This window comes from Phyllobates terribilis, unplaced genomic scaffold (assembly GCF_046119375.1).
Source record: "Phyllobates terribilis strain yellow unplaced genomic scaffold, ASM4611937v1 Scaffold_3__8_contigs__length_932513732, whole genome shotgun sequence".
Taxonomy (NCBI): domain Eukaryota; kingdom Metazoa; phylum Chordata; class Amphibia; order Anura; family Dendrobatidae; genus Phyllobates; species Phyllobates terribilis.
In genome coordinates, this window is record NW_027362763.1 from 915,154,388 (window position 1) to 915,166,627 (window position 12,240).

Consider the following 12,240-nt stretch of genomic DNA (forward strand, 5'->3'; position numbering starts at 1 on the left):
TCCAGACCCGGGTACCATGGTACCTGTTAAAAAAAAAGAATTTAAAATAAAAAATAAATATTATACTTACCTTCCGATGGCCCCTGGTCTTTTCTCCCCTGCGTCCAGTCTTTTGTACAGCCCGTGGTGGTGTGAAAGGACCTTCCATGACATCATTTAGTCATGTGACAGGTCACATGACCGCTGACGTCCTTTCACACCACCACGGGCTGTACAAAAGACTGGACGCAGCGGAGAAAAACCAGGGGCCCTCAGAAGGTAAATATAATCTTTATTTTTTACCATTCTTATTCTTTTTTTTAAAATATTACTTGGTCACACTATATAAATCCATGCCACACTATATATATCCATGCCGTTTGCATGGATTTATATAGTGTGACCAAGTTGTCAAGCACTTTCCAAGTGATGCTAAAATAGCTTGGAAAAGCGCTTGATAACCCACATGCGGAAATGCATGTGAAGAACGCTTGACAAACGCTTCTACCTGGCGGGAAAAACGCATGTACAATCCGCATGCGATTTTCCTGCCAGGGAGAAGCGGCAAAAATATGCAGCATTTCTGCATCGTGGGCACGTAGCCTTAGGCTACGTGCCCACGTTGCGTATTACAAGCGTATATGCTGCGGAATTTCCGCAGCGTAAACGCTTGTAAAACGCATGTATATCCGCACCCCATGGTCCCCAATGGCATTCCGCAATGTCAATGCCCATGCTGCGGATCCAGACCTGGGTACCAAAGAACCTGTAAAAAAAAGAATAAAATAAAGTTTATACTTATCTTCTGATGTTTTCCCTCCGTCGCGCTGTTGTGTGAAGGACCTGCCACGCCATTGAGTCATGTGACCCATCACATGACTCAATGACTTCACCGCAGGTCCTGCACACAACAGCGTGAGCCGCTCAAGACTCCGGACGGGGCAGAGAATGCATCGGAAGGTGAGTATAAACTTTATTTTTTTTTTTTTTACCATTCTGATTCTTTTTTTTAACTATTACTTGGTCACACTATATATGCCGGTTGCATGGATTTATATAGTGTGAACAAGTTGTCAAGCACTTTGCAAGTGATGCTAAAATCGCTTGGAAAGCGCTTGTCAACCCGAATGTGGAAATGCATGCAAAGACGCCTCACAAACGCTTCTACCTGGCAGGAAAACCGCATGTAAAATCCGCATGCGATTTTCCTGCCAGGGAGAAGTGGAAAAAATATGCTTCAGTTCCGCAACGTGGGCACTTAGGCTATGTGCCCACGATGCAGAAATGAAGCAGAAAATTTCTGCAGCATTTCGGTATCTCCCTGGCAGAAAAAAACGCATGCAGATTGTGCATGCGTTTTTCCTGCAGAATACATGCGGATCCACATGCAGATTCACATGCGTTTCCGCATGCAGATTGACAAGCGCTTTCCAGGCGATAGCATCACTTGGAAAGTGCTTGACAACTAGGTCACACTGTATAAATCCATGCAAACAGCATGGATTTATACAGTGTGAACCGTAAAAATTAAAACAAATAAAGCTATACTCACCCCCGAGGCCCCGGCGTGGCTGCAGCGCTCGTTCCTGTCTGGTTCCCGGCTGCCGGCATATCACGAGACAGAGAGGTGAAGGGCCTGCGGTCACATGACTGTGACGTCACCGCAGGTCCTCAAGCGATGCCGGCATTCAGAGAGAAGACGCGGGCAGGTGAATATAACTTTAATTGTTATTTTATTCTTTTTTTACAGGTAGAATGGTACCCAGGTCTGGATGAAAGTCTCCTCTCCTCCAGAACTGGGTACCATCCGCACATAGAGACGCATAGAAGCCGCTTGTAAAAATGTACAGTCGCGGTTTCTATGCGTCTCAATGCAAATCAATGGCGGGAGTTCCGCTGCGCTTCCGCAAAATTAATGAACATGCTGCGGATTTTTGTACTCAGCATAAACGCTGCGGAAAAATCCGCAGCATGTGCATAGAACATGCGGAATCCCCTTGGGGACCATGGGGTGCGGATTACCTAGTGTTTCACAAGAGTTTACGCTGCGGAAATTCCGCAGCATAAGGCTATGTGCCCACGTTGCATAAATGAAGCAGAAAATTTCTGCTTCATTTCTGCAAGTCCTCTCCCGGAAAAACGCATGCGGAATTCCGCACGCGTTTATCGCGCATTTTTCGCGCGTTTATCACGCGTTTTCCACATGCGGAATTGCCTTGCGTTTTTTATGCATTGGACAAAGGCAATTCTGCTTGCGGAAACGCAAAATTAATTGACATGCTGCTGATTTTTGAATGCAGCATAAACGCTGCGGAAAAATCCGCAGCATGTGCATAGAACTTGCGGAATCCCATTGGGGACCATGGGGTGCGGATTACCAAGCGTTTTACAAGCGTTTCCGCTGCGTTAATTCCGCAGCATAAACGCTTGAAAAACGCTACGTGGGCACACAGCCTTAGCCTTAATCATCTTTAAAACTTGGGGAATTTGCAAACAGAATGATGGTTACAACAAGAGAAAAAGAGGAAAGCTGAGCTGACTAGACGGCCTGAGAATATGTCGCCATTTCAGAAGTTGTGCGCGCGCCGCCATAGCATCAGCAATCACAGCCGTGCCCGTATGTCAGTCCTAGTGATCACATAGACCGGGGGGAGGGCGAGCTTCAGCACTCTGTAGAGCCGCCCACTCGTGACGTCACCCTCCTTCCCCGGGTCATCCTGTCAGCATCGGATACGCTGACTTCCACTGTACCTCCTCGGTTTCCGTAAGTGGCCACTGGTGGGTAGCGATATTGATCGGCTAAGCGGCGGAAGGAGAGGCAGCAGCTGCGCCGGAACTACTTTGACCTATCATTGTTTAATCCCAGTCATGTTTCTATAACGGGAGCGGTAGTGCTGTACCGGGAGAGGATGCGGCGTACACTTCACATCTGCCTGAAGTGCTACCGTAGAACCGCTTCCGCCAGTGCTGTCCGGGCTCCTGCACTCCTCTGTCCTGTCATGACCCGTTTGGTAGTCCCAACCCCGCTGTAACCGGCGGAGCCGCACTAGAAGAGGGAGCCGCTCCGGAGGAGGAAGAGTGCGCGAGGGAAGAGGCTGAGACCCGGCTGTAACTGAAGAGATGGCCAACCAGCCGGTGATCCTCAATGTGTATGATATGGTGAGTGCCCGGGGCTCGTCCCAGCCTGCTGCGTGTATGATATGGTGAGTGCCCGGGGCTCGTCCCAGCCTGCTGCGTGTATGATATGGTGAGTGCCCGGGGCTCGTCCCAGCCTGCTGCGTGTATGATATGGTGAGTGCCCGGGGCTCGTCCCAGCCTGCTGCGTGTATGATATGGTGAGTGCCCGGGGCTCGTCCCAGCCTGCTGCGTGTATGATATGGTGAGTGCCCGGGGCTCGTCCCAGCCTGCTGCGTGTATGATATGGTGAGTGCCCGGGGCTCGTCCCAGCCTGCTGCGTGTATGATATGGTGAGTGCCCGGGGCTCGTCCCAGCCTGCTGCGTGTATGATATGGTGAGTGCCCGGGGCTCGTCCCAGCCTGCTGCGTGTATGATATGGTGAGTGCCCGGGGCTGGTCCCAGCCTGCTATGTGTATGATATGGTGAGTGCCCGGGGCTGGTCCCAGCCTGCTGCGTGTATGATATGGTGAGTGCCCGGGGCTCGTCCCAGCCTGCTGCGTGTATGATATGGTGAGTGCCCGGGGCTCGTCCCAGCCTGCTGCGTGTATGATATGGTGAGTGCCCGGGGCTCGTCCCAGCCTGCTGCGTGTATGATATGGTGAGTGCCCGGGGCTCGTCCCAGCCTGCTGCGTGTATGATATGGTGAGTGCCCGGGGCTCGTCCCAGCCTGCTATGTGTATGATATGGTGAGTGCCCGGGGCTCGTCCCAGCCTGCTATGTGTATGATATGGTGAGTGCCCGGGGCTGGTCCCAGCCTGCTATGTGTATGATATGGTGAGTGCCCGGGGCTGGTCCCAGCCTGCTATGTGTATGATATGGTGAGTGCCCGGGGCTGGTCCCAGCCTGCTATGTGTATGATATGGTGAGTGCCCGGGGCTGGTCCCAGCCTGCTATGTGTATGATATGGTGAGTGCCCGGGGCTGGTCCCAGCCTGCTATGTGTATGATATGGTGAGTGCCCGGGGCTCGTCCCAGCCTGCTGCGTGTATGATACGGTGAGTGCCCGGGGCTCGTCCCAGCCTGCTGCGTGTATGATACGGTGAGTGCCCGGGGCTCGTCCCAGCCTGCTGCGTGTATGATATGGTGAGTGCCCGGGGCTCGTCCCAGCCTGCTGCGTGTATGATATGGTGAGTGCCCGGGGCTCGTCCCAGCCTGCTGCGTGTATGATATGGTGAGTGCCCGGGGCTCGTCCCAGCCTGCTGCGTGTATGATATGGTGAGTGCCTGGGGCTCGTCCCAGCCTGCTGCGTGTATGATATGGTGAGTGCCCGGGGCTCGTCCCAGCCTGCTATGTGTATGATATGGTGAGTGCCCGGGGCTGGTCCCAGCCTGCTGCGTGTATGATATGGTGAGTGCCCGGGGCTCGTCCCAGCCTGCTGCGTGTATGATACGGTGAGTGCCCGGGGCTCGTCCCAACCTGCTGCGTGTATGATACGGTGAGTGCCCGGGGCTCGTCCCAGCCTGCTGCGTGTATGATATGGTGAGTGCCCGGGGCTCGTCCCAGCCTGCTGCGTGTATGATATGGTGAGTGCCTGGGGCTCGTCCCAGCCTGCTGCGTGTATGATATGGTGAGTGCCCGGGGCTCGTCCCAGCCTGCTATGTGTATGATATGGTGAGTGCCCGGGGCTGGTCCCAGCCTGCTGCGTGTATGATATGGTGAGTGCCCGGGGCTCGTCCCAGCCTGCTGCGTGTATGATACGGTGAGTGCCCGGGGCTCGTCCCAACCTGCTGCGTGTATGATACGGTGAGTGCCCGGGGCTCGTCCCAGCCTGCTGCGTGCCTGACACGGTGAGTGCCCGGGGCTCGTCGCAGCCTGCTGCGTGTCTGACACGGTGAGTGCCCGGGGCTCGTCGCAGCCTGCTGCGTGTCTGACACGGTGAGTGCCCGGGGCTCGTCGCAGCCTGCTGCGTGTCTGACACGGTGAGTGCCCGGGGCTCGTCGCAGCCTGCTGCGTGTCTGACACGGTGAGTGCCCGGGGCTCGTCGCAGCCTGCTGTGTATATCTGTGTGTGTTTCTATATGTATGATATATGGTGAGTACCTGGGGCACATCCCCACCCTGTATCTTCAGTGTATATGATATGATATGATGGGTACCCTGAGCACATCCCCACCCTGTGCCTGCTGTGTGTAATTATCTAATACATGTACACACGCACACACTGCTTCTCCATATATGCCGCACTGCTTTAGTTCTTTCCCCCTATTACATGAAAGCTATGTGGGAGGGTGTATTGTTGTTTATAAATAATATGGTTCATTGTATTTGTCAGCCTCTGGTCTTTATTGTTCAGTGTATCATGTTTCCAACTACATGTCTTACTTCACATGTTGTTAAGATATTATCTAGACAGGACACTATAGGATGGAGATTGGTTGTGGCATCCCCTTTTGTTGCAGTCACTGTCCTTATGAATGAGCAGGCTGAAGGGAAAGTGCTGATGCTGTGGATGGCTGGTAGTCAGATCTGTCTGCTAGGTTTGGCTTTCAGTAAAGTGAATACATGTTGTAAGTTTCCTGCTGCTGTTTTCAAGAAACCCAAAGAAGAAAATAGGATGTGAGAAATGTGCAGTGGATCGCCATGTAGAGACGGCTTCTTATGCTGTTGAGAGTGAGTGTAAGAGCTTAGGCAGTAATTCCATTACAACATTGATCGCAGGCATTGGAGAACTAGTAATTCCCAAACTGATGTCTGAAAGTCCACTTCACACTGATGTCATATTTCTGCAGCCCCCCCCCGTCAATCATACTGGCAGGGATTGTTGTTTATTGAACACGCTGGCTTTGTTTTACTTGCTCCTATTATCATTAGGGATGGTCAGTCAATGAAATGTTACCCAGAATCATAATGACCACAGGCTATGAGTGGTCTAGTGTGTTATATTTTTGGAATTTCACGTTGTCTCTTATTTAGGATTTGGTGATCTTTAATCCTGTGTGAGAGTAGTCAAGAGCAGATGTCAGTAACTGCATAGTGTTGTTTCCAGGATCAGGGCTGTGTCTGATACTATCTATGCTGCATAAGGCTAATGCTGTATGATGCATTGACCAACCCCCGGATATCCTGATGTTAAGGCCGGTTTCACACGTTCGTATATTTCCGATACCGGAGATATTTGTGTCCCGTGTGTGCCACATCAGGATCACACGGACCAGTACATGGGAATCGGCGCTACAGTTAGCGCTGTTCCCAAGCGCTGGGTGCTGAACACTGCCCTCATCATGGTTCCCTGCCAGCGCTGTGATCAGCACCAGCAGGGGCAATAGTGAGGGTAGTAGTAGTCTGCTCCCGCAGTGTAAAATTAAGATTAAAATAATAAAATCCATGTACTCACCTGTTCAGAGATGTCCCCGCTGTAATCCTCTGACCGCTTATGCCGGGGAGAATGAGCCGCTCCAGCGAGCAGGCCCATAGCTGAGCTCAGGAGCGGTGTCTTGTCACTCACTGAGCGAAGCTCATTCTCCCTGGCGATGTCAGAGGATTATAGCAGGGGACTTGTCCAGACAGGTGAGTATATGGATTTTATTTTAATCTTATTTTTACACAGGGACACTGCGGGGGCAGACACTACTACTCTCATCATTGTCCGTGCTGGTGCTGATCGCAGTGCTGGCAGGGAACCATGATGAGGGCAGTGTTCAGCACCTGGCGCTTGGGAACAGAACTAACTGTAGCGTTGATTCCCAGGCGCTGGTACGTGTCACATGGATGACACCCTGATGTCATGTGTGTGGGACGTTTTGCGGACCATGCATCCTCAAAAAAACGGACATGTCAGCGTGTGGAGCACACGGAGATACGGTTCGTGGAAATACACTGACTTGTGCACAGACCCATAGCCTTGAATGGGTCTGCGTGTGTCAGTGTTTCCAGTACGTGCCGAAACTGTCACCACACGTACTGGAAACACACAGAGTGAAAGAGCCCTAACTCTACAGCCTCATAGGCCTCAGGCCGGTCTGTAATCGAAAACCTGATGTGTGAACTCTGCCTTAATTGCCTAGTGACTACCAATACATTTTTTAAGGCTGTGTTCACATGTCCAGTAGTGATCAGATCCAGCAGCAATCCGTTGGTGAAAATGTGCAGGCACAACTTTTCAGTCCATTTTTAAATAATTGATCTCTGCTAGATGTGTGGGGTTTTTTTTTTATTTTTTTTTTTTTACATTGAAGTCCATGTAAAATGGATCCATTAATTAGCCATCTGATTTCCGTGGACTCACAGAATGGAGCAGGTGGAGAAATTTTGTTCTCCATCTTCTCCTCCCAGTGTGCTCTGATTCTGTCATCTGAGAGAATCAGATCACACTAAGCTGACACTGATCAGAGTATGATCGGAGTGTCATTAGCATAATCATCCTGATATTCTCGGATGACAGATTCTAAGGTCGTGCGAGCGAGCCCCAAGAATGGATTTTTGTATGGTTGGGTTAAAAAAAAAAAAAAAAAAAATTCCCATTCATACAGTGTGGTAGTTCATTTGGCAAATGGCAGTTTTGAGCCTCTGATGTGCTCAGAAACCCTACCAAAAGTGTTTTTGTAGTAAATACTTTTATCAGTATGTTTGATTTTATGTGTGCATGTAATTCGTACAGCATAACCGTGTAACAAAAAAAAAAGTGTGTTCTGTATCGAAATCTGCTGAGAGGTGGGATATTTGAGACTTTTTAACACTTAGGCCACGGCCCCACTATCAGTATTTGGTCAGTATTTTTTCTCAGGCGTGGGAGCCAAAACCAGGTGAGGAACAATCAGAGAAAAGTATAATAGAAACAAGTCACCAATTCTGCATTTTGTCTCCATTCCTGAGAAAAATTACTGAGCGAATACTGATAGTGGGGCCGTGGCCTTAAACTGAGACTACATAGCAACTTGTGGTTTGTGACAGCAATATTCAGACAGGCTGCATGTCCAAAAATGAGTGCTATTTGCAATTTGCTGTTGCAGCCAAATCGCAGACCAGTTGTGCTACTTTCATTGAAGTCTATAGAGAAAAAAAAACGTGTGCTACTTGCAACCAGCGTCAGAAAATCCAATACTTTTAGAAACGCAGAGATATCATTAGATGTGATGTCACAGTGTGCCACCAGAATCTTAATGTAGCCCCAACCTAAAGGCCCCAAACACTTTTGTTAAAAGTTGTCCATACACATGTTTTGTGAGGATCAGTGTGGACCTTCTAATGTGTAGCATCAGATGGTTACAATTTTATGGCCCGTTCCTTTAATACTTATCACTTTTTGCGGGTATTTCTGACACAGGCAACCTAAAGTCACTTCAAAACTGAATAAGTCTGTAAAAAAATATTTATAAATTTTGTTGACAAAATGTGCAAATTGTCTCTTCAGAGAGCAAGAGAACTAGATCTGTAGTGCCACCTATTGACTTTTAGGATTGCTACTTCCAATATCAACCCTCTAACGAGCCTTGTCACATGACTTGGGATAAAAGCCAAACCAGAATCTCAATCGCTATGAGTGGTCTAGTGTGTTAGGTTTTTGGAATTTCACTTTCTGTCTCTTATGTAGGATTTGGTGATCTTTAATCCTGCATGAGAATCGTCATGAGTAGATGTCAGTAATTGTATAGTATTGTTCCACAATCGGGGCTGTATCTGATACTATGAATGCTCTATGTGAGGGGCAGTACCCCCGAAACAGTGTCTGCAAATTGAGATTCTGGTTTAGCTTTTATCCTAAGTCATATGACAAGGCTCGTTAAAGGGTCGATATTGACTTTTAGGATTGTTACATCCAATAGATGGCACTAGAGTTCTAGTTCTCTTCCTCTCTGAAGAGACAATTTGCATATTTCATTTCCCAGAGGAGCATTGGAAGGCTTAAGTCTCTTCACCTTGGCATGCTACGCTTGAAGTGTTACCCCTTGGATCCTGTTAACAAAATTTAAAATTGCTACTGAACTTTTAAACCGTCTAACATCATAACAAAATAAAAATCGCATTTGAAAAGTGATGCTGATGTAAAGTAGACATGTGGGAAATGTCATTTATGAACTACTTTGTGTGGTATAAGTTTCAAATTTTTAATAAACGCAAATTTACCACTACTGTGTACAATGTGACATGGAAAAAAACAGTCTCAGAATTATTGGGATATGTAAAAGTATTTCAAAGTTGTTACCATATTTAGTGACACGTGAGTTGTAAAAATGTGTTTTTTCTTCTCGGGAAGTTGAAAACAGGCGGTAAGGGGTTAATCGTGTTGTCTAGTTTAGTGTGTATAAATCATGTGACGTTTCGGTCAAACTGACCTTCATCAAACACACACTGAAAAAATAATACAGTATAAGCAAAGCTATAGAAAAATAATAAGACATGTTTGGTAATTGTGAATATATAGTGATCTGCGGACACAACCATGGCAGAAAATGGTCCACAGACATAATGAGAGAAATAATGCAACAGTATGTGAAGCGAGAGCAACAAAAAGAAATCCAGTAGTATGCCATAAATATGCATCAAAATGGGAAAGCCATATGGAAATGGGGTCCGAAATATATACAGTGCATTGTGAAAGTATTTGGCCCCCTTGAACTTTTCTACCTTTTGCCACATTTCTGGCTACAAACATAAAGATATAAAATTCTAATTTTTGGGGGAAGAATCAACAGCAAGTGGGACACAGTCGTGAAGTGGAACGAAATGTATTGGATATATTAAACTTTTTTAACAAATTAAAAACTGAAAAGTGGGGCGTGCAATATTATTCAGCCCCCTTGATTTAATACTTTGTAGCGCCACCTTTTGCTGCAATTACAGCTGCAAGTCGCCTGGGGTATGTCTCTATCAGTTTTGCACATCGAGAGGCTGAAATTCTTGCCCGTTGTTCCTTTCAAAACTGCTCGAGCTCATTGAGGTTGGATAGAGGGCGTTTGTGAACAGTAGTTTTCAGCTCTTTCCACAGATTCTCGATTGGATTCAGGTCTGGACTTTGACTTGGCCATTCTAACACCTGGATACGTTTATTTTTGAACCATTCCATTGTAGATTTTGCTTTATGTTTGGGATCATTGTCTTGTTGGAAGATAAATCTCCGTCCCAGTCTAAGGTCTTTTGCAGACTCCAACAGGTTTTCTTCCAGAATGGTCCTGTATTTGGCTCTGTCCATCTTCCCATCAATTTTAACCATCTTCCCTGTACCTGCTGAAGAAAAGCAGGCCCAAACCATGATGCTGCCGCCACCATGTTTGACAGTGGGGATGGTGTTTTGAGGGTGATGAACTGTTGCTTTTACGCCAAACATATCGTTTTGCATTGTGGCCAAAAAGTTTGATTTTGGTTTCATCTGACCAGAAAACCTTATTCCACATGTTTGGTGTGTCTCCCAGGTGTCATGTGGCAAACGTCAAACGAGACTTTTTATGGATCTCTTTGGGAAATGGCTTTCTTCTTGCCACTCTCCCATAAAGGCCAGATTTGTGCAGTGTACGACTGATTGTTGTCCTATGGACAGACTCTCCTACCTCAGCTGTAGATGTCTGTAGTTCATCCAGAGTGATCATGTGCCTTTTGGCTGCATCTCTGATCAGTCTTCTCCTTGTTCGAGATGAAAGTTTAGAGGGACGGCCGGGTCTTGGTAGATTTGCAGTGGTCTGATACTCCTTCCATTTCAATATGATCACTTGCACAGTGCTCCTTGAGATGTTTAAAACTTGGGAAATCTTTTTGTATCAAAATCCGGCTTTAAACTTCACCACAATAGTATCTCGGACCTGCCTGGTGTGTTCCTTGGTCTTCATGATGCTCTCTGCACTTGAAACAGAACCCTGAGACTATCACAGAGCAGGTGCATTTATACGGAGACTTGATTACACACAGGTATATCCTATTTATCATTACCAGTCATTTAGGACAACATTGGATCATTCAGAGATCGTCACTGAACTTCTGGACTGAGTTTGCTGCACTGAAAGTAAAGGGGCCGAATAATATTGCACGCGCCACTTTTCAGTTTTGAATTTTTTTTAAAAAAGTTTAAAATATCCTATAAGGCTGTGTGCCCACTATGCATTTTTTTAAGCATTTCCGCAGCGGCAATTCCCGCTGCAGAAACGCTTAAACGCTTGGTAGAAGGTCTGCAATGTTCCCCAATGATAATCCGCATATGCTGTACACATGCTGTGGAAATTTCCGCTGCGGATTATCATTGTGGAAAAATCCGCAGCACTACCAATTATTTTGCGGAATCGCGGCATTTTCGCCGCCATTGACTTGCATTGGACCGCATGGAATCCGCATCACTGCATCTGTACATGCAGATTCCATGCATTTCATTGTGCGGATGGTACCCGGGTTTGGAGAAGAGGAGACTCTCCTCTGGACCTGGGTACCATAGTACCTTTTAAGAAAAAGAATAAAATAAAAAATAAATATTATGCTTACCTTCTGATGGCCCCTGGTGTCCTTGTCTTGGCTTGCCGGCAGCTCGCGTTAGACTAAAGGACCTGCGGTGACTTCATTTAGTCATGTGACGGGTCACGCGACCGCTGACGTCGGCGGGTCCTTTAGTCTACCGCGAGCTGCCGGCAAGCCAAGACAAGGACACCAGGGGCCATCAGAAGGTAAGCATAATATTTATTTTTTATTTTTTACCATTCTTTCGGTCACACTATATAAATCCATGCCGGTTGCATGGATTTATATAGTGTGACCAAGTTGACAAGCACTTTCCAAGTGATGCTAAAATCACTTGGAAAGCACTTGACAACCCGTATGCGGAAATGCAAGTGAAGAACGCTTCACATCTGCTTGTCCCTGGCAGGAAAAACGCATGTACAATCCGCATATGTTTTTTCTGCCAGGGAGATTCAGAAACGCTCAGAAAAATCTGGAGCATTTCTGCATCGTGGGCACATAGCCTAAATTTCGTTCCACTTCACGATTGTGTCCCACTTGTTGTTGATTCTTCCCCAAAAAATTTGAATTTTATATCTTTTATGTTTGAAGCCAGAAATGTGACAAAAGGTAGAAAAGTTCAAGGGGGCCAAATACTTTCACAATGGATATATAATAATCTCTATCAATCATATGTGCACATATACAGTACAGACCAAAAGTTTGGACAC

General features: G+C 47.1%; 1 protein-coding gene across 1 annotated transcript in view; it reads left to right on the top strand.

Annotated features, from left to right (window-relative positions):
- Positions 1-2,656: 2,656 nt before the first annotated feature.
- DESI2 (desumoylating isopeptidase 2) overlaps positions 2,657-12,240 on the top strand; it is a 53,269-nt gene continuing 43,685 nt past the window's right edge. The window contains exon 1 of the mRNA XM_073672792.1: positions 2,657-3,138. Within this exon, the coding sequence (XP_073528893.1) occupies positions 3,100-3,138 (39 nt within the window). The 5' untranslated portion in view covers positions 2,657-3,099. The remainder of the gene's footprint in view (positions 3,139-12,240) is intronic.